At 47.3% G+C, this 20933-nt stretch overlaps 1 protein-coding gene across 1 annotated transcript in view; it reads left to right on the top strand.

Annotated features, from left to right (window-relative positions):
* Positions 1-14273, top strand: part of PCNX2 (pecanex 2) — a 138929-nt gene extending 124656 nt beyond the window's left edge. The window contains exons 29-34 of the mRNA XM_088534837.1: positions 5535-5679; positions 6873-7103; positions 7443-7717; positions 8323-8501; positions 12275-12723; positions 14118-14273. Coding sequence (XP_088390963.1) covers positions 5535-5679; positions 6873-7103; positions 7443-7717; positions 8323-8501; positions 12275-12723; positions 14118-14273 — 1435 coding nt within the window. The remainder of the gene's footprint in view (positions 1-5534; positions 5680-6872; positions 7104-7442; positions 7718-8322; positions 8502-12274; positions 12724-14117) is intronic.
* The last annotated feature ends 6660 nt before the right edge of the window (positions 14274-20933 follow it).

Raw genomic sequence — 20933 nt, 5'->3', positions numbered from 1 at the left:
TCACCTCTAAATGGCATTGCTGCTTTGGTACAAACCTGTGAGTAAAGCCAGCTTAATGATTTTGAATGCATTTTTTATTATAAAATAAATCAATCTTTTAAATATGCATCTTTGCTTTGCTATCTCATATTTGAGAGATTTGTAATATCAGTTTTTATATTTTCTTCCTTGAATCAATCCCTCAAAATGTTAATGGCTGGTGTGGCTTCTCGGGGAACTGATTCTCTCCTCTTTCTTCAATGTTCTCCATCTTTCCTCTATTCATTTTGCGTGTTCTTTTCGGTGTTAGTTTTATTCTGAATTGAGTTTCCTCTCCCTTAATTTCTATGCAGTTGATTTAGTGTCATGTTTAGTAAGTGATCGATATTTCTAAAATTGCCCTATTTTTTGATGAACCAAATTTTAGAGTTTGGGGACATGATAGAAAAGTTGATGTGCATTTATCATTTTTTTCAGAGAAAAGATTAAAGTGATTTTGATCTGTGCCTGCAGCAGATATGTGACAGTGATATTAGAAGCACAGCTAAAAATATCGTAAAAGCTTTCAAAACTTGTCATCATGCTGCATGTACTTTCCACGGCATTATAAAATCTTCATTATGATGTTTTGGCACTAGTACAGGTAAAATAACAATGTCACCTATTTTTACTGGCTGACACTGTTAGCAGCTAAGGCAAAGAGATAATATTATCCGGCGCTTTCCAGAGCTTAGCATGGAAAGTATGACTGGTTAAAGATAATTATTTGCAAAGTCCTCTGTAAAGATTTTAATAATGATAGCACAAGTCAGTTAAACTGTGTCTGTTTTACACCTAGAAAGGTGCCAGTCGATCAGATGAGTTTCTTTCTTTTGGCGAGTGGACACTTGAAATCCTTTTCCTGAGGAGAAAACTCTATAAAAGGGGGAAAAAAATGAGGTAGTCATATGCGTCGCACAGCTCTATCCCTGTTTTTCTGAGTCTCTTATGTATATCCTATATCTTTAATTAAAGTTCTGGCTTTCTTTTTACTAAGAAAATGCTTTAGGGCAGTATTGAATAATAGTATTCTGAAAATATACATTATGACTGAAAAGGGATTGAATGGAGCTTCTGTCGGTGCCTTTTTCAGTGCTACCTCGCAAAAGCTTTCCCTAGCAGTTTCCCTGTGAAAACCTGGGTAACTTATTTACCTGATCGTTACCTGTAATAATTTCAACTCTCAGGCAGGCTTAAAACCGGAAAAAGTTAAAAGGAATCTGAGTAGCACTATTCAAGTTGTGGACTGGCCGAGCTACAAATCATGACTTCAGTGAAATATGCCTGTCTTTTGTCTTAGAGAATTTATTTGATATTGAGTGTAGAGACAACTTGAAAATGTGCTATCAAAATAAAGAATATCTGGCTATGAAGAGGTCTCTGACAAATACAGTTCAGTAGAAATTACCAAGGGGCAAAGTGGATGCATTTCCCTCCTGACATCAAGTCCATCAGCAACCAACCCCCCTCAAAATCCGTCACTTGGGCCGAAGGGCAGTTCTTGCTGTCCTTGCTTACTGCTCCGCACAGATCACGCTGGGTTACTTAAATGCAAGGAGTAAGTGAGCCAGCCTTGCAGAGGACTGCAGTAACACGGCAGGCAGGGGAAGGAGACTGCCCAGTCTGAGATGTAAACAGCACGTAGCTGGCGTAGTCTAATCCTTCTTATTTCTAGAAAGTGGCTCAGATATATCCAATGTGAGTAAAGTAGCCAAGAATTTGTGCTTTCTAGTCCGGGTTCTGTTCCCTGGGGTAATTGTGGGGACAACAGGAAGCCTCCTCTGGACTGAGTCCAGTCCCCGCTGTGTCTTGAGGAGTGACAGTCATCCAGCTCCTTCACAAAAGTAATAATGCTAAAGTATCATTGCATAGAGCTATGCACTGCAGAATTGAGATTGAAGTTTGCATTGTGTATGTAAACTATCAATTTGCACTCATTTACACATGATTTTGTCTAATCTATTAATCAGTAAATGTCACTGTAAACCAAATGCTCTTATATAAAGTATGTAAATAATTATTCAGCGTACCTGTTCATGTAAATGTCAGTGCAAACCCAGCATTAACACTGGATTACACAATAAATGCATCAATTAAGAAGGCAGAACATTTCTATGCAAATCACATGCGCTTTTAAACTGTCATTAGGAAGCATCCTGTACAAAATGCAATTTGAAGAATGACATGACATTACCATTCATTTATGCAAATGTGAGCGATATATTTCAGTATGCATTTGTAAAAACTGCTCAATAACTCTATTCAGCCACAAAATCTGCTAATGAATGAATACTTAATATATATTTCAAAATTGGAAAAATACAAAAATAAAGCATCTCCAAGACACTTGCACTGGATCATGGGAGAAAGCCAGGCTGAGCCCTTTTTGAGAAAGAAAAATTTGCCCTTTCTGTCCCAAGACTGGCATGTAAAATACCCTGCAACTGAAGATGTTTCTTTGAGATGAGCTATGTCATTATCAGCTGACAGGCATGTGGGTGTCTCTGCTCCTTAAAAAAAAAAAGATCTTCAGTTAAAATTAGGATAGGTCTATAAACTACATAGATGTGAGGAGTGAAATAAGAGGGAGTATTTATTTTGTCTTATTTGCCTTCTGCCCTTCCTCTGGTATTTCTGGTGTGACTCAATCCCCTCTTCTCTGCACATCTGGAGGGCAGAAGGGTCCATGTAGCTCCTAATGCTGATCTAAAAGAGCTCTCAGTTACGATAAGCGGCGTTTTGAGGTTCTTAGTTCCAAAGCTCAGAAATGTCTCCAGCAGTTCCTAGCAGTTATGTCTCATCCTGATTAGTGTAATTTCTTAGGCTTCTAAATTTACCTTGCCTATTTATAAAAATATTTGGAACAAGCCTGTAAATACAGCAGCTTGCTAATAGAGGTACATTAAAAATGAGCAAAAAAAAGCAGCAACAGCCTTGTGTCAGGCCAGAGATGAGAGCATATGGCTTGTGGCTTCCTCATAATCTCCTTAGAGCTTTCAGCAGAGCATAAGGAGAACCCACAGCTGCATTTTGTGTGGATTAAGGGTTGCATGTTACAGAAGAGCTGAGAGAGTGTCACATTATAGGTAGGATATACCCAAAAGCCTCCTTATGATGGGCAGAATAAAAAAAATTAATTTACATCATGAATACTGCAATCTTCTCTAGATCTCTGTGGTAGAAAATACCATATGTAAAATAATTGACTCTCAACCTCCCACCATTTCTGCCACCACTGCTTTGCTCCTTGTAGCAACCACATTTGTTCTTGAAAGCGATGGTTAGGGAGCTTATTATGAGGAGGGATGAGAGATTGATGGGTCTTTCTGAACTAAACACAGCGAGAGCTGCACGCTTTCCCCTCTGCTCCTTCTGCCGATGCTTTTCTGTGGTTTGCTTCAGCTCTCCCAGCTCCAGCCCTGCTTTCAGCAAACACTGCTGTTCATAGCAGCCTGTTCAACATGTGCTGATGTCTGGAAAGCTATTTTATGCAAGTGCAATTTCTTCATCTGCTGTGGTGTTCAAATATAGAGGCTCTGAAAGCCTCTAATGATGTTTTTTTTTAAAAAAAAAGGCAGTTCTTTCACCTGCCCACACATAGCCAACTTTTCTTAGCATATGCTTTGGATCTTACTTGGGCAAAAACTGTAGTACAAAATCATCCTTAGGTAGACATCATTACTGTAGAGATTGGGGTTGTTTTTTTCAGTTTCATACTGGAAAGAGTAGTTAGATATTGGGGCCATTTTTGCAGGCAAAGATTCAGCCAAATATCTGGATGGGTGGGTGGATGAAAAGACCCTGCAGCTTTCCATCCAATTTCAAGGAAATATGTGAATATCAATTCACATGTTTCACTATAATGGCTGCACCCACACTTTTTACTCTGCTTTCTTCTAGGACTTGCCTAGCTCTTAAGCAGGACTTGGGTATATCATCATTTTCAGATCTCTGGAGATCAGGACCCATTCCTTGAAGGCACATTGCAACTCCCATTGAAATCAGTGGTTCAGTGTTTTGAAGATCTGCAGTTGAAGTGCCTGTCTCCCATAAGCAGGCTTTAATATGCAATTCAGTATATACTAATAAATGCAACCGCATTAAGACTTCACAGGAGTGTCTTCATGCCCCTGACGTTCCCTGCAGCCGCGGTGAGCCCGGCCGTACTGGCTGGCCCCGTCACGCCGATTGCTTAATTTGTATTACAACGTGCTTTTAAAGAGAAAGTCAGTATCCAGATGGTTTTCTGCTAGCAACATATATATCTTTCTATTATAATTTGTAAAACATGCTACTCACCAAGAGCAAAGTTAGAATGGGCTTGAGCAGCCAAGCAGATTCCAGATCGCCCTTTTCCTTCTGTTGGAGGAGAAAGGAAGTTACAAGATTCTTTTTTTCCTTGCTCTAAAATAATTAAGAAAGCTCAATTAAATAGAAAGATGTTGAATTCTCTGGAGATAGCCTAGATGGTAATGAAAACCTCTAACATCTTAATGCCTTTCCTCCTCAGAGTCTTTAAAATCTGAAAAAAAACAACTCTTGTACAAAAGTGAGTAAAATCTTGGCAGGTAAAACAAAAAACCCTGTCCTGGAGGCTTGTAAGGGATGCCCAGTTTAAGCAGATGCTTCTGTTTTCCTCAGCGTCAGGAGCGCCCATGTTCAGCCCTCCTCTGAGCATCACGCGAGTGGCTGCTGCGAAGCCGGGGGAAGCTCCCGATCCAAGGGCGAAGCGGGAGCTCAGTGCTACTTGTTTCCCTTTACAACGCTCTAGTGCAGCCATTTTCTTGCCAGACTTGATTTTCACCTTTTACATCTTGCTTAAATCTCAGCTCCAGGCAAGCCCTCCTTCAAGGTCAGGCAGCACTGGTTACATCTAGTTTCTTGTATTAAATAGAAGAAGAAAAGTGCACGCACACACACATAGCCCCCTCCCCACTGTTCACGCTTCCCTAAAGGCTTGTCGTTTCTGTAGGAAATGCCCGTAGATTCTTTCATGCTCTCGCCTGGTTTGCCGAAGGGTTTGTGAAACTTTGTGTTTTTTTCAGCATGTCTGGTTTAATGCTTAAGTCTGACTTTGAGTCTCGTGACGAAGTCCCAGACTTTGCTGAAAATATTTTATACGGGCTTTCCCCCACCTCGCAAGCAGAGCTTGGTGGTGGCCGAGGGCGCTGCGGGTGCGAGGCCGCAGGGGCCCGGTGAGGCCTGCGGCGCCGCCTCAGCGAGGGAGGCAGCCCCGGCGGCAGCCATGAGCCCTCCCTGCGACCTGCGCTCCGGGCACTGCGTTCGCTTCACGGCCTCTTGTACGGCGCCAGCAGAAGGAAGAACATTTACCACAAGGAAGGGATTATGGTTAGAAATGGCTCTGTTTCCACAGTGAGCATTTGCAGCCGGGCTCCGCGCTCGGCTCCGCCAGGGCCGTGGGGACCCGTGCGTGGCCCGGCACGGTGCTGGTGGCCTGAGCGGTGTGCGTTAGTGGGACACTGCTTGGGGAGTGATTGCTGTTTTTTCTCTTACAGTTTAGATTCATTTCTTTATGGCCTCCATGCACTGTTCAAAGGAGACTTTCGAATAGCAGCCAAAGATGAGTGGGTCTTTGCAGACATGGATCTCCTGCACAAAGTTGTGGCCCCAGCAATCAGAATGTCTCTGAAGCTGCATCAGGTGGGAGTTTCATTAGTTCTGCCATTGCACGTGTTTTCCTAAGTAAATGTTGGAAACCTCAGAACCTGAAGCAAGAGGAAATGTGAGGGAAATGCTGAGTGCTGCTGCTGTTATTCTGAGCACCTTCCTTAATGGGAAGGGGAAAGTCCAGCAGTTACTTAGCTTACAGTCTTCCACTTATCTTCTTTTCTGTATATCTCAGTTCCCCTTTAAAACCATTTATATTCCAGGCCATGACCCATCACTTTTCATAAAAGAAATACTGCTGGTCATGTCTTGTTTTATTTACATAGATACTATAAAGATGGTTTCTAGATTGGAAGTAGATATATTGATTAAATTATTTTTATTGTTAATTTAGCAATCATTTTATGATGGGCAATACATGTCTAATGCCATTTCACAGAATCACAGAATGGTTGAGGTTGGAAGGGACCCCTAGAGATCATCTAGACCAAACCCCCTGTTCCAGCAGGGGCACCTAGAGCATTTCATGTATTAAAAGACAGCGTGGAGAGGGTTTGTGTCACAGCTGCCTGAGTATATCGTGCTGTTTCTGAACCCGTTTTCAGCTGTAGAGGTCTGGTGCACCTCTGTTGAAATCACTCTAATTCCTCCAGGTCAACTCTTGTAAAGCTTGGAGTTGATTTTGCTCTTGCTCTGTGCTGCACGTTATCTCATGCTGTACACTTTCAAAGTGTCTGATACTGATAATTGCTCCGTAGTGGAACTGAAGCAGAACCACAGTCAATTAATATAAAAGAATTTGACAAAATGATTTTATGAGCATTATGGTGGTGTTGCTGTGTGGCAGATAAAGAAGTGCTACAATATTGTGATATCTGCTGTTGGGTTCTTCGTCTGTGTTCTTGTTGCTGTTTTTTTTTTTTTCATGAATGCAAATAAGGATTTCCAAATCCTGGGTAACTCTGATCTCCCTCCAGCTTACCCAAAAGGTTCTCTGATTTCCCATGCTATAAAAAAGAGAGTGCCTAAATGTCATTCTCTGAGTGTCTTTGTCCAGTAGAGAGGTAAGATTAAGTTAACACTAGATGCAAAAAATTGTATCTCTCCCTATTGCCATGAAGTTAACGGTTCCATCTCCCCAGACACACACTGTATCAAATACTGAGTTATGTGGAGGGTTCACAAGGATGCCTGACCCACTGTAATATTTTTTCATTTCCTACCAGGACCAGTTCACCTGCCCAGATGAGTATGAGGACCCAGCAGTTTTATATGAAGCAATCCAGTCTTTTGAGGAAAAGGTTGTGATTTGTCATGAAGGGGACCCGGCCTGGCGCAGCGCTGTACTCTCCAACCGAGAAGAGCTGCTAACCCTGAGGCATGTGGTAGATGAAGGAGCGGATGAATATAAAGTTATCATGCTCCACAAGAGCTACTTGAACTTCAAGGTTATCAAGGTACCTATGCTACCGTTCTAATACTGCAGGAACGTAGGGCTGCAGTTACGATATTATTTCTCAGTAGACTGGCCAAAAGGAGGAGGTTGATTATAGTAATCAGAGCAGTGCCTGGAGTCTGGAAGTGGAGCTCTGTTCAATTCACTTCCATTTCACACCTTTAGGTTGAGAATCCTTCCTGGCCTAACTAGGAAGTAGTGGGAGGGTTCATAAAAGCTGCTGGTACAAAGGCACAGCACGTGTGCAGGGGGCTGCTGCCACCCCATCTACACCATACAGCTCGGTGTCTGCAGTAGCAAGTGTTTTCACGTGGTCCAAACTTCTCTACCCTACCTGCAGGTGAACAAGGAGTGTGTCAGAGGGCTTTGGGCTGGACAGCAGCAGGAGCTGATTTTCTTACGCAATCGTAACCCGGAAAGAGGGAGCATCCAGAATAATAAACAGGTCTTGCGGAACTTGATTAATTCTTCCTGTGATCAGCCACTAGGATATCCAATGTACGTTTCCCCTTTAACCACCTCGTACCTTGGGACACACAGCCAACTGAGGAACATTTGGGGGGGACCTCTCAGTTTGGACAACATTAAAAAGTGGTTCAGATCCAAATGGTTAAGGTAGGTGTTAAACCTTGGTCATGATATGCAGCATAGATACCCTAGTTTTAGTTCCACTGTATTTTCTGTCTTAAAAAAAAAAAAGTAATTACACGGTGTTACCTCTCACTCTTTGGGCACTCGTAGCTCATTCTGGCCCATTTCCCCCCTACCTGCACTTGCCCTGTTGCTGCTGGGACTGGGAACAGCTCCGTGGCTGCTGGCTTGCACACTGAGATGTCTGCTAAAATGCTAAGATACCGGGGTCCCTCCTGTGTTGCCTTCCCACACGCAGTTCATTCCCAGTCCTGTTGGGAATGAATGACTTGGCTACCTCACGTGGAAGCTGATCTGCAGAAACCCAGTCTGGCATTAGATGAAGAGCACTGAGGTCTTGCAGGGCTTATGCCACTGCAGGCAGGTAAGGAATGATTCGGGCAGGATCACGATCCAATTCCAAGTCAGCTTTCCACGCTGTCATCTTTGTGATCCAATAAAATGCCCCAAGACCCGCAGTGGCGTCGGAAAGGACAAGCGCGGCGTTTCCGTCGAGGAGGCCAGGACCCGGCGGCCCGGATCCGCGCGCGTAACCCACGTCGGCCGCGTGTGTGTGCTCCCGCCCGCAGGATGCGCAAGGACTGCCACGCGGCGCAGCACGGCCGCGGCGAGGAGGCGGAGAGCGGAGCGGCGTCCTCCTGCGGCAGCGCGGCCGCGGGGCCCGGCAGCCAGGGCGGCAGCGCGCAGCACACGCGCAGCGGCACGCCGCAGCTGCAGCCCGCCGCGCCGCCCCGCCACCAGCAGCCAGGTACCCGGGAAGGGGGCCGCGCGCGTGACGCGGGGAGCTGCCGGCGAGGCGCCGCGCGGCTCCTGTTGGGCCGCAGGCAGCAGGACTGGACCTGCCAAAGCCTGAGCTGTTTCAGAGGGACCCCAGCTGTTTACTTGAGGAGCTGGCTTGGCTGTTTGTCGATGGGGAATAAACAAATAGAAAATAACTCCCTGAATCTATACTGCAGTTATCAAATGAAAAAGTGTTGGCAGCCTCTCTGGCGGTTGATATCTGAATCCTGTTCTTAGATTGCTGATCTAAAGTTGCCTCAAATGTACTTACAAGAGAGAAGGAACTTTACATTGGAAATATATATTAAGTTTGCTAGTGAATGACTGTAAGACTTATCGCTAAGGAACTAGGACTTGTTGAAAGTTAAGAGGCTTTACATTATGCCTCTGCTGTTACCATTTTAAGCACGGAACTAGAGGGATATGGTACTTGTTTGTTTCCTGTTAGATCGTTTTGACCTATCATTAAAAATAATGGGCAGGGCTGGAGGAAATCTTGCCATGAATATAAATCACATTGTAAGAATAAAATAGCTTTTGAGGAATCCCCATGTGCGTACTTGTAATTTGACACTGCAGTAATTAGGATGGCAAACTTAATTGTAAAATAATGAGCTTGAGCATCCCATACAATAATGCAAGTTAATTGTGAATTCCTTAAAAGAATGCATTGGATGCCTATAAAAAAAAAAAAAAAAGCACACAGTCAACACAGTCAAGAGAGAAGGTCACAGTTAAGAAAAAGCAACCTGGCTTTGAGATAAAATGAAGAAATGCACAACAAATGCAAGGAAGTGGAAAATGGCTGGCAAATGTAAATCAGCATTGCGGCCTGAGAGACACAATAGAGAGAGAAAGGGAATGGAACAAGGAGAAAAATCCAGCTAGCAGCATTGGCGACAGGAACACAAAGGGATTCGATTGCTATTTATTTTCTAAGAATATTAGAAACAGAAATCACAACAGTAGTCCTGATCCATCACTACATAAAAAAGGTAGAATTGTCAATTCTGTCAAAGGCAGAAATGAGAAAGGATCACGTCTGTTTTGCATTTGAGGGAAAATCCAGAGGATAGAGGTTTAGCATCTGATGGTGAAATAGTTCTTTCCATCCCAACAGTTACAAGGAACATTAAAGAGCAGCTATCAAAGCTCTATGTTTAAGTGAGCAGATCCAACTACCTCTCATTCAAGAATGTTTTTAAAAGAGCTGTTGAAAAAGCTCTGATCTTCTGTATCAGAACAGTAAGGCAGTACCAGAGCACTGGGGAAAACGCACACGATGCCAGGTTTTAAAAAGGGAGTGAACAGGGGGACCTGGGTAATGTACGCCAGCCGGTTCGGCGTTGGCTTGGAGCACTGGCCCAGCTCGCATCCTCGTGCCCGAAGTGGGGAAGGACAGTGCTGATTTTGAAAGAGCTCAAAGAAGAGTCGTCAGATGATCAGAACTCTGGAAAAGATGTCCTGGGCACCAAAAGCTGAGCGGGGCAGTTAGTTCTAATAGATCTAGATATAACTAAGCCAAGGAAATTTAATGTGAAATCAAGTTCACATTAAGTGCACTTGAATGTGCACAAGAGCAAATTACTTCACTGGTAAATAACCAGTGAAAAAAGTGGCTAAGAGTTTAGATGGATTCTCCATGGCTGGAAATGTTTGCTGCACTTCTTAAAGATAATAGCAATAATTAATAATACCACATAGGAATTAATTCCGGGAAGTTCTACAGCCTGTGTTATATAGCATGACAGACTAGATGATCTCAATCATCCCATCTAGACTCATAATCTGTGAATCAACTGCATTTAATATTTTCATATTTCATATTTCCTTTTGCAGCCTGGTGCCGTTGAGTCTGCAAAATGCAGTTAAAGCCATGTATAAAAATGAGACCAAAATCAGGAGCGTTGGAGATGTGTGGGGTTCACCCCGAATTGTCCTCGTTTCATGGTGCAGGTTATGGAACAGGCTTTGTTTCCCCAGTGCTTTCAGGGCAGGTTATTTATCGTGGCTACGGGTGGCCTCCCGCGCGGCGCTGCAGCCCCTGCGCCTGGGGGGACCTCAGGAGGCTCTTGGCAGCGGTCAGCTTGGCAGGTTAAATCGTGAGCAGATGTTTGGCCACGATAGCCCTTGAACAAACTAACACTCAGCCCCCCTGTGCTTAACTCCAGTCTGCTCTTTTTATTTCAAATGGAAACATATGACAATAACCACCAGACCTCGAAACCAAAGCACTTAGCTGGAACCGCAGAGTGTGAAGCACCTGAATCCCTGGAGCTGGAATTGCAGCGTTGTCCTAAGAGATTTTCCTCGTACTGACCACACGATAAAAGCAAAAATAATGCTGTAGTATGGCAGGGTGGAAAAGTGCCCGGTGTTTGCCAAACCAGTGCGATTTTATTGCAGCAAAGCAGCTCCAGTGAGAGTAGGGACCAACTCTGCCATCTGGCTCTGTGCCAGGTTACCTAAATTTTCTTTGCGTCAGCAAAATGGGGCTAACGATACCAGCCTCTGGCAAGCAGATGGGAGGATGTAAAGCAGTATGTTTCACTTACAGAATGTAAACAGTTTGGATACGAACTCCTACATTACCGGAATCCTCCTGGATTCAGCACGGAGTCGCATTTCTAGAATGCAGTGTGAGATTTCTGTTGCTTTATGCCTGCAAAATCTCACTGTCTGAGGGAGTCTCGATGTTTCCCTCCCTTCCATAATTCAGGCATTGGGGAAAATGACAGGAACTAAAAAAAAAAAAAAAAAAAACCCACGCTGACGACCTGGGAATGCCCAGCAAAACTCCTGCCTGCACTGATGGGTCTTGGCAGCTGTGTTTTCCTGGCAGGAAGCCGGTGCTCCCTGCCTGGGTGCGGGTTGGTGCTCGGCTCCCTGACGGCTCCGCGCGGGCGGCGCTCGCGGGCCGTGTCCGCCGGGCCTGCCCGCCCTGCCGGCAGCAGCCCGGCCTCCTGCACGCCGCTTTGCGTTCCGCTTTGTATCTGTCTGTGTAACTAAGCACAGGAAGGACTGAAATGTGGTCTTGGGATGGCATAAGGTGGTGATGCGAAGGTGTTCACGTGGGTCTTGCTTAGATTGCCTGAAGTAGGTGTGGGGTCTGTGTTACACTGTCACCATCTCAAAGTTCAACTCTTAGTCTAAAAAAAACCCTCATGTGGCCTGAATTGTGTGGGGTCCCCTTGACTGACGTCACAAATTCCAAATTCATGTATGCAGGAATAACTCTCTTTAATGTAACTTTAGTTCACACGCTTTAATTTTATTTTTGTAATTAAGTTATACCAAGCCATTTAAAGAAGTTCAGCATCACCTAAGTGAGCAGTGTGGTCCCCAAGTAGCACAGTTGTGCAGCACAGCAGTAATTAATAAATACGATTGTGCATTCAGTAGGCAGCTCAAAATGAGCTCGCCAGAAGAGCTGTGAGCCTGGGCAGAGAGGTTGCCCTGGCTTCTCCTTTCATCCTTTTTATGACCCAGTGCAAAACCACTGGGTCTATTCTAACCATGGCGAGAAGCAATGTAGTGGGGGGGGAAGAGGGGGCGGGGAACCACACACGTTAACAGGTTAGTAAGCTTAGCAATTTCTGATTTCTGGAAATGCTGACAAAAATACCACTTGGCTCTTGGCCAGATAATGATATGCATGCATAGGACAAGGTCAATAGCATGGACTTCATCAGGAAGAAACTTGAGAGCTCTTACCTAAATATTTTAATGTCTCTGTTAAAGGCAGGAGAAAACTCAGGAGTCAGTCTGTCCAGGCCCACACTGCTTTGCACCAAAGGCCTCCTGTTTCCAGTCACTCCGGGCCAATTGCAGAAGGCCGCCAGCCCTTCCTGCAGACATCGACGTCCGCCCATGAGCTCGCGCAGAGGCTTCCCAGCAGCCGCCTGTCCCTGCACAACTCGGAAACCTCCGTGTTTTCTCAGTCTCCTGCCGTTGCCGCTGCCGGCCAGCTGAGTGTGCAGGAGCAAGCTGCAGCCATGCTCAGGTCCAGCCTGGCCTCCTCCACCAGCTCCACGCTCAGCCTGCTGTTCGGCAAGAGAAGCTTCTCGAGCGCTTTGGTGATCTCTGGGCTCTCGGCTGCGGACGGAGGCAACACCAGCGACACGCAGTCATCCAGCAGCGTCAACATTGCCATGGGGCCCTCGGCCAGAGCGGCGAGCCAGGCGGCTCGGGTGAGTACTGACCCGGAGCTCCCGGGCTCCGTGGGCGTCTGCACCCTGCTTCCTTTCTGGCCTCTCACTGCTCAGAGTCACTCCTCTTCTGAAACGCTCTCAGGCTTCTGGTGCTTGTTCTGGATTGGGCCTCATGCCTGGTCACCATTTGTGCGTAGGAGAGAGCGGTGACAGGCTGGCTGCTAAGCATGCACCTGAGCTGGCAAACGGGCAAAGGCTCTTGTCATTTTACTTAGATCAGGACACTAAGTTTCCAAATTAGACATTAAGCTTCCAGATTTTACGCAGCCTGCAGATTAAATAGGCTCTTCTTCACTTGCCTAGTCAGGGATTAATGCTTTGCACAAAGAAGGGCTCCCAATGAACAGGACACTTGTGTTCTCTCTCTCATGTTTCTGAACTGTGTATAACTTAACTCATTCTCAAAAAAGTTGTCCAGACCTCAAGTGAAAAAAGCTCCTTAGTCTGTGCCCATTTTACTCTCAGCCCCAAAAATGTCATGTACAGCAGAGTCCACTGAAGATGAGTTTTGCCACTAACTCCAACAAAAGTTGAGTGGAAATTACTCATCTGGACCCAGCCCTGCTCTAAAGAAAGAGCATTAATGACCCTTCTGCACGTACTCACGAACACATGAGATGACCTGGCCTTGTTGCAGCTCTCCGGAGCTCACGGGCTAATTTGCAAGAATTCAGGCAGTCTGCGGTACAGGGCAGGAATGGTGGCGTTCACCTCACCTCACTTTAAGCCATCTAACAGGGTGGCACGAGCTCACGGGGGGCCCTCGGTGTGGCCTCCCCTCATGTGGCCTCCCCTCACCCTTGCAGGGGCCGGGAGGCAGCCGCCTGCTGCGGGACGGGCCTCTCCGCCACGCTGAGCTAAGCTGTGGGCTTAGACTGCGGGGCCAAATTTAGGGGAATTGAGCCCCGCTCAACATACTGGATCAGAGCCCAGGTGCCTGTGTGCCTGAGAGGGGTAAGAAAGAAGCATTATATTTAAGGTGGAGGCTTCTGGAAAGCTTATATAGAAATGGGCTTCTTACACTGGGTAACACTGAACGTAACCTTTGCAGCCTGATAATTGTAGTTGTAATGAAAAGGTTTATTTGCAGGCGGAATTGAAAGTCTGGTGTATAAAGTGAGCCCCAGAGCAACTTGGTCTAGCTTAAAAGGCAGCCCGGCTTGGAGCAGAGCCCTGGAACTGACCTCCACCAATGCAAATTCTGCCTTTTCAATGCAAATGATGCCACGGCTCTCTATACCCGTGCATCTCTGGTATTATACCTCTAGCTCCTGCTCTGCTTTTCTTTCCAAATCTGTGCACTTTTACACTCAACACTTTTACACCAACTTAAACAAAATCCCTGAACTCAGTGACTTTCTCTTTCTTTCAAGCAACTGCCCGAGCCCTGCGGAGCCAGTGACGCTGCGGCCGCCCGGCCCCGAAGAGCGGCGGCCGCGAGCCGCCCCGTGGAGTGCAGGAGGGCCAGCCAGGAGGACATGGCCCTGGACGACACGGCCTCCCAGCAGAGCCTCTCCGAAGAGCAGTGAGGCAGCTCCTGCAGCCGGCACCACCTGCTCCGTAACACGAGAGGAAGGGGGTTAGGTCGAGGAGCTGCACGTGTGGTTAAGTCCTTTCAAATGTACCAAGAAACCTCCCAGTCTTTATTTTTCTAACTTCTGATCACTACTACTACATGTTCTCCAGCTAAAGGCCTTGGCACGGACAGGGTTGACAGATGTCCCAACAACAACAGTGCCACTTCATCTCAGGTCTTTGTAAATCCTAGAACAGCTAATACAATTTATCTGACATTCCTTCCCCTGCAGAGGTGGGACACTCTTGTGGTAGAACTTAGAAGAAAAAAAGATTAAAAAAATAAGAACAGGTGAATCAAGAGTGAATGCAATGGGAAATATTAATACAACTCTGAGAAAAGCACACAAGAAGTCTCTTCCCTGCCATAACTAAACAGCTGATTGCATGTGAAATAACTGGCATTTGATATACTGTATAACAAACAGCAGCGTTGAACAGAAGCAATGATTACATAAACGGCCAGTACAATACGTTCTGTAACAAGAGAGTCACATCTTTTTTCTTTAAAAGCAAATCTTTATTTTCCTTTGCCATGTTATGCAGGTGGCAATTGCGAGCAGCAGCTTAGCCTCACAGACCGATAGAGCGCATGCAGCCTCACCGAGACAGCGCGCGGCAGAACCACGCTAGGGCGGTAGCAAAGGTCGGTCTGCGAACAGCGAGCGGCCCGTGCACGGAGAGCCCTCCCAGGGCCCAGGGAGCCCCTTCTTGGCAGAGAAAGCAGCTCTGCCCAGACTGCTGCTCTTGCCCCTCATCTCGCGCAGAGCTTTGGTTTACAGACGTGTTTCTCCGATTCTGTGCAGCAGCCCCCTCAGGAGCAGCAAAGGGCCCAAGGGGAATCCTCCCCCGGGACGCAGGAGTGGGAAGCGGGCTGCAATTCCCATCTGCAGGTGTTTGCATGGGAAAGGGAACAGCTACCGGCCTGGAGCTGCGCGACACAGCTCCACGTCCACAAACACGTGTAGCTGGTAAGTGCAGAGCTTTCCCATTTCGCTCCCCCAGAGGCACAGAGATGCTGCCAGCTGAAGAGTTGCAGGAAGACAGATGTAGCAAAGAGGGAGGTCACACGTTCACAAAGTGTGAGAAGCACTGACTACAGCCTGACGATTTCAAAGGGCAAAAAGCTACACGGCCAGTCCTTACTGTACTGCAGTGTACACATGCACACACCCATCCGCGTGCATTCTCATTTTTTTTTTAAATTAAAAAAGTTTGCAGCTATCAGTGTCTTGCTGTTCCTCTTTGCCTGCCCTACATGGTTACTAATTCTCTCCCGGATGATCTGCAGCCAGGGTGGCTTGTGCCAGGTACTGAGGAGGATTTACCATGAGGTGCTGTAGCGAAGTCTTATTACCTTTAGACAAAGCACTGTTGCCTTCTCAGCTTCCTACTGTGCCACACAATATCATAAGTAGAACTAAATAACCTCTAGTGAAAATAAACTGATCCAAGCATGTTTTGTGTGGCAGCAGTTTTTGGATGTTCTTTATTTATTTATTTATTTTGAATTACTTGCTTTCTGGAATTGAGAACCTTCCTGCTCTTCTGTCCCTTCAGTGTGTGATGAATTCTGTATTTCCAAAGCTGTGCACGAGCCAGGCAAAACCCTGCTCACGTCCACAAAGGCAAGAGCAGAGCATTAACGCGCAGCCCCAGAGACGTGCAGGACGCGTCAGCGGGGCTTAGTCATGGCCAGTGCTGCCTCCGGCACCACGTGTGCTGCTGGAGGGAGCCTGAGGTCCCTCCCGGCCGCTGCCCCCTCGTGCAGGGCTCGGCCTCCCCCTCCGCAGGTGCCCGGGACGGGAGCTGGGGAGCGGACGGGCTCCCCCGGCTGCGGAGCCGCTGGTGCCGTCCTGCGCTGCGCCCTGCCCGCGTCACCCTTCCCGTCTCCCTGAGCGCTGCCCCCATGGGCGCAGGGGAGGTGCAGAACTTCCTCATAAAATTCCTCCCAGGCTATTCCCCTCCTTCACGTATGCTGAACTCTTCCATATTAAGGTACCTTCACTTAGGCCTCTGGTGTTCAAATCTCTAATTTACATTTATTGCCATCAAAATTAACCAACTTGGACCCCCACCCAACCTAATGAATGTAATTCAGGCAACATTAAACAGATGAGGGAACGGCTGGGCCCAGTCACCACTGACGGGCCCAGGGCCACCAGAAACACCTGCCCCCATCCCAGCGAAGCGGCTCTCCCGCTCCGGAGCCCCCGTTCCTGCCGCCGCTGCGCGCAGCCGCCTCGCACGCCCGGGCTCCGCTCAGGCCACGGAGCACGAGCGGGAAAACCAGCCCGCTGCTGCCCCGCGACTCCTCCAGCTGCGCTGGGACGGGGCTGCTTCCACCCCTCGTACCCAGGGCGTGCGTTCGCTTTGTTGTGCTCAAAGCTGCTGTTGAAGCGCGCTGCGCTGCAAAGACCGACCACCGACAGCATCAAACACAACACGCACAAACACACAAAACTCCCCAGCCAACACGACAGAATAAACCTGCTCTCAGCTGCTGTATTTCTTTGAAATTTTGGGGAGTCCGACGGTGTTTGTTTGTAAGACTACTGCTACTTTATGTGTTTTTAAATATGGACCAATCTTACAGAATAGACAAACATGATGGCTAGAAATTATAAAACCTGGAATCAGGAAGAGGTTGTGCTGAGTAAACGTAGTTTGCGATTAGAACAAAAAAAGAACTCCATGCATCAGGTAACTGCCCTGTCAGAACTGAAGCAAAGCTGTATCCCACTTGCGCTGTAGTCATAGGACATGCATGTGAGTCCCCAGTGCACAGAGCTTACAAAAGGGTAGTTTTGTAAACTACAGGCACCAAAGCAAGCAGCCGCTCCATGTACGTGCAGCCAGTTCAGCACCTTTTTGCTTCTGAAGCCTGAAATCAGTGATACTCCATCTTGGAGCAGGCTGCAACCATCCTTGGAGCAAACAAAGCTCTGAACCCACGGGAGCAGTCAGTACATGGGGGATTTCCCCCCCCTCCCCCCAATAAAAGGTCCGCAAGGAGGTGGCCCTCTCTGCCCCCAGTTTATATCACCCCAAGTGAGAAGAAACACTGTGAGGGGGTTTATGCCCCACGGCTGGCTCGGGGCAGCCCTCACAACCCCAGAGCGGTGGGGAGCCCCTACCACACAGCAGGCTGCAGCACGAGCACGAGGAGGCCGTGGTGAAAGCAGCAGACACACAGTCCTTCAGCCTTCACACGAAACGCAGGATAGCTGCCCCCCTCCCAGTTTGTTTTCCAAAACCCCTTTTTTTCCACTAATTGGCTGTTGTCCCCCTCTCTCTGTAAATGCCAGGTGCTCAACTTAAGGGTGAACTTAACTTCTTAGGGGTGAAACGTGGGCAGCAGATTTCAGCACCCATCACCGATGCTGCTCCCTGCAGCGGGTTTGCGGGCCAGCCCCACATTGCCCTCCGGGCCAGCCCCACGCTGCCCTCCGGGCCAGCCCCACGCTGCCCTCCGGGCCAGCTGCCTCCTACCTCCGGGCTGCAGGCAGGGGCAGGCAGCATTTACACAGGTCCCTTCCGTTCCTCCCAAGGGGCAAGCGCTGCAGGTCCTGCTGGCCCCTCTATTTTGAGGTGTCTTCCAAACGTATTATATGCAAAGAATTGGAGTTTCCTCATTAAAAAAGCCTCACTTTTTTTTTTCTTCCTGTAAAACAGAAAACCCTAACATCACATTGAAGACGACAAATGTTAGCAAAGGACTTATCACTGAGATTCTTTTTCCCTTGCCAGATATTCTCCATACCTATGACATTCTGAAACCATCAAATTTGTCATCGAGTCCTTGCAATGTCATTCACAGCTTTTTTATTAAAGAAAAAAATAATAAAGCAATAAACAGCATCTGCATTTGGCTCCTGCCCACCCATGGACTGCTCCTCTCTTGCTGGGGAATTTAAGTTCAAGATTAACTGAATTCTGCACAGCTCATTTTAGAAGATTAGAATTACAAGTGAAATTCTCCAGCACGTAATAACCATCTCCTCATCAATACATATTTCTTAGCTACACAGTTTGTGCCATTTTTAGATCCCTCTCTGGATTGGGAGCTGGCATTCAATTACAGTATTTCACTGGTGCTTGCATATCCTTAAACCTGCAAGACAGACCCACTACTTACAATTAGTGATGCAGTAGGTGCAGTGTTAGGCATGCACCTCTCATTCAGCCTTCTCAGAGTTTTACAAGTCCCAAACAGGCTAATGCATGATAAATAATGCAGCCCCTGCTTATGGCACGCTGTGCACAATTTCACGTTGGAATTACAAACCTCCTTGCCAAAAACGTCCTTGATTTTCAGGCTTGGAGAGGATAATTGGTACCTCATATTCGCCCCTTTTTTGCCCCAATTAAAGCCTGCAGGTGCACTAATGTTGTCATCTGGATTCTTGCTGGTGCATCAGAGGTTATTTTCCCTAAGCATGCGCTATTAGCAATATCAGCCCATCAGGGGAACGGCGAGCGCGCTGTTTGCTCTTACAGGGCTCTTAAGGCTTTCCAAATATTTCACTAGCACAAGACCAGACAATAAGTTTCTCCCTTTAAATGCAGCATGTCATAAAAACTAAGTGGAGTTGAAAATGCTGCGTTCTCTCTCTCTCACTCGATGCTGATTTGAAACAGGCCAGTCATTACTTTGGAACTGCCTCGGATTTAACGGCCAGAAGCAACCATTAGGGTCACCCAGGACCTCGTGCCTAACACAGGCCATAAAACTGCCCTCTGCTTCTAAAAACAGTCTCTAGCGCAGAGGGAAGATGAGAGGCTTTCCAGCTTGGCATCGGTGGCAGCAAGCAAGATCCACTGCTATCAGTTAAAAACTTTGAAAGGGGTGATGATTCATTCCAAATTCAAGTGAATGAGAAGCCCACCTCCATTTTGGTAATTTGCTCCAGTGACTAATTACCTTCCTTCTAAAAGGTGCTCCTTGTACTGTGACCTGTGAGTACCGTCCGCACACAATGCGGACACTGCCCAAACTTCTTGCTGTGAAACATTTTTCTCAGCAGGTAAATCATTTGAGCAGCCTATTATATTTTGGGACAACATCAGGCATCATGGCACTAAACACGAGGCAACAGATCCACTCTTAGGAGGAACAAACACAACGAAGTGATGCAACTAACCTTTCCCTGTGAATTGGAATTGGGAAAGCCGAACTTCGGCACCGCTTCTCGGGGAGACGTCCCCGCAGCCCAACGAGCCCCGGCTGCGCACGCCAGCGGCTCCTTGCACTTGGAGCGCACATAAGGTGCAGCCCACGCAAGGGCTGAGCGCGAAAACCTGACCGCAAATCCCACGACATGAACTGAGCTACACAGACCTGCTGCTAACACAGCACGCGGCGAGGAGGTGCCCGGGGAAATGGTTAGGGCTGATGGCAGAATATCCAACGGCAGTACTGCAGCACAGCGCTGTGAGTTCCCACTGAGATGACGTGTGTGAGCAATGAAAACTTAAGGGGACAGAAAACAAAATCACCACAGACAAACCAGCTTTGTGGTACCAGAGGTGAAAAGCATTAGCACTAGTTGCACAGTTGGAACATTATGGCCACTGAGGATGCTCACCTCAGCACACAGGGCTTAAGCTCCTTATTTCACCAGTGGTCCCCAAAACCACTAAGGAGCCCCTGGTTTTGAGTTTCCTGCTCCAGCAGCAGTGGGGAAAGCAGCTGCTCCGTGTGGCAAGAGCTGGGCCAGTTCCTGTGCGGGAACAGGAACACAATTCCCAACAAACACCCAGTCTCGGCCTCTACCCAGCACCAACCCGGCGCAGTCACAGCCCGGAGATCTCGCGGCTCCCCTCGCAGCCAGGCAGCCGCAGCAGGAGTCAGGGCATTAACCAGGGCTTCAGGGACAGCCTCGTGTGACGAGAACAGCTCCAGGGCGGCAGGTTCCCCAAGGAGAGGAGCCCCGGGTGCAGCTCCAAGCTCCCGAGAACAGGGCCCAGAGCTCGGACACCTGCGGAGGGACGAGAGCCTCGTCCTGCAGATGGGGAAGAACGAGGAGGTGCCAGCGCACCCCACCTGCTCCCCACGCACCTGTGGAAACACTGTCCCCTTGCGGCCCCACGGAACTTCTGATGCCCCTTTGCACAGAAATAAATAACTAAAGCATGTTTGAAAACGCCTTTATATACTGTGCTCGTTTTAACAGTTGTTGAACTGAACAGAAAAAAAAGACCAGGAAACACTGAATTCTTAACATCTTTTTACAGCCAGAGACAACTATAAATCATACAATGAACAAGTGTGCACCTGGGAGGGAATTCTGTTTTCACAACATGCAAAACTGATTAAGCGGTAGCCCTTTTCCTGAACGCATTTGCAACCCTCCAAGGGAAACACATTTTCTCACACTCTCAAACACTTCTCATTTCATCAGTAACCATGAAGCACGCACAGAACTGAAAGAGAAGTCAAAAAAGTATCAATAATCCAAAATGGGCTGTAAAACCTACATAGGCAAATGCAAAATTAAGTCTACCCTCACCTACTCAACTCTGCATGAAAAAACATATGACATGATTCCACTATGCTTCGTGAACCCTAATAAAGATAAATAAAAAAGTCTCCCCCACAAATTTGAAGGGGA

This window comes from Tinamus guttatus, unplaced genomic scaffold, assembly GCF_059628265.1.
Source record: "Tinamus guttatus ecotype Peru unplaced genomic scaffold, ASM5962826v1 Tinamus_guttatus_pri_ptg000601l, whole genome shotgun sequence".
In the NCBI taxonomy this organism is placed as follows: domain Eukaryota; kingdom Metazoa; phylum Chordata; class Aves; order Tinamiformes; family Tinamidae; genus Tinamus; species Tinamus guttatus.
This window is presented reverse-complemented; position numbering and strand designations above follow the sequence as displayed.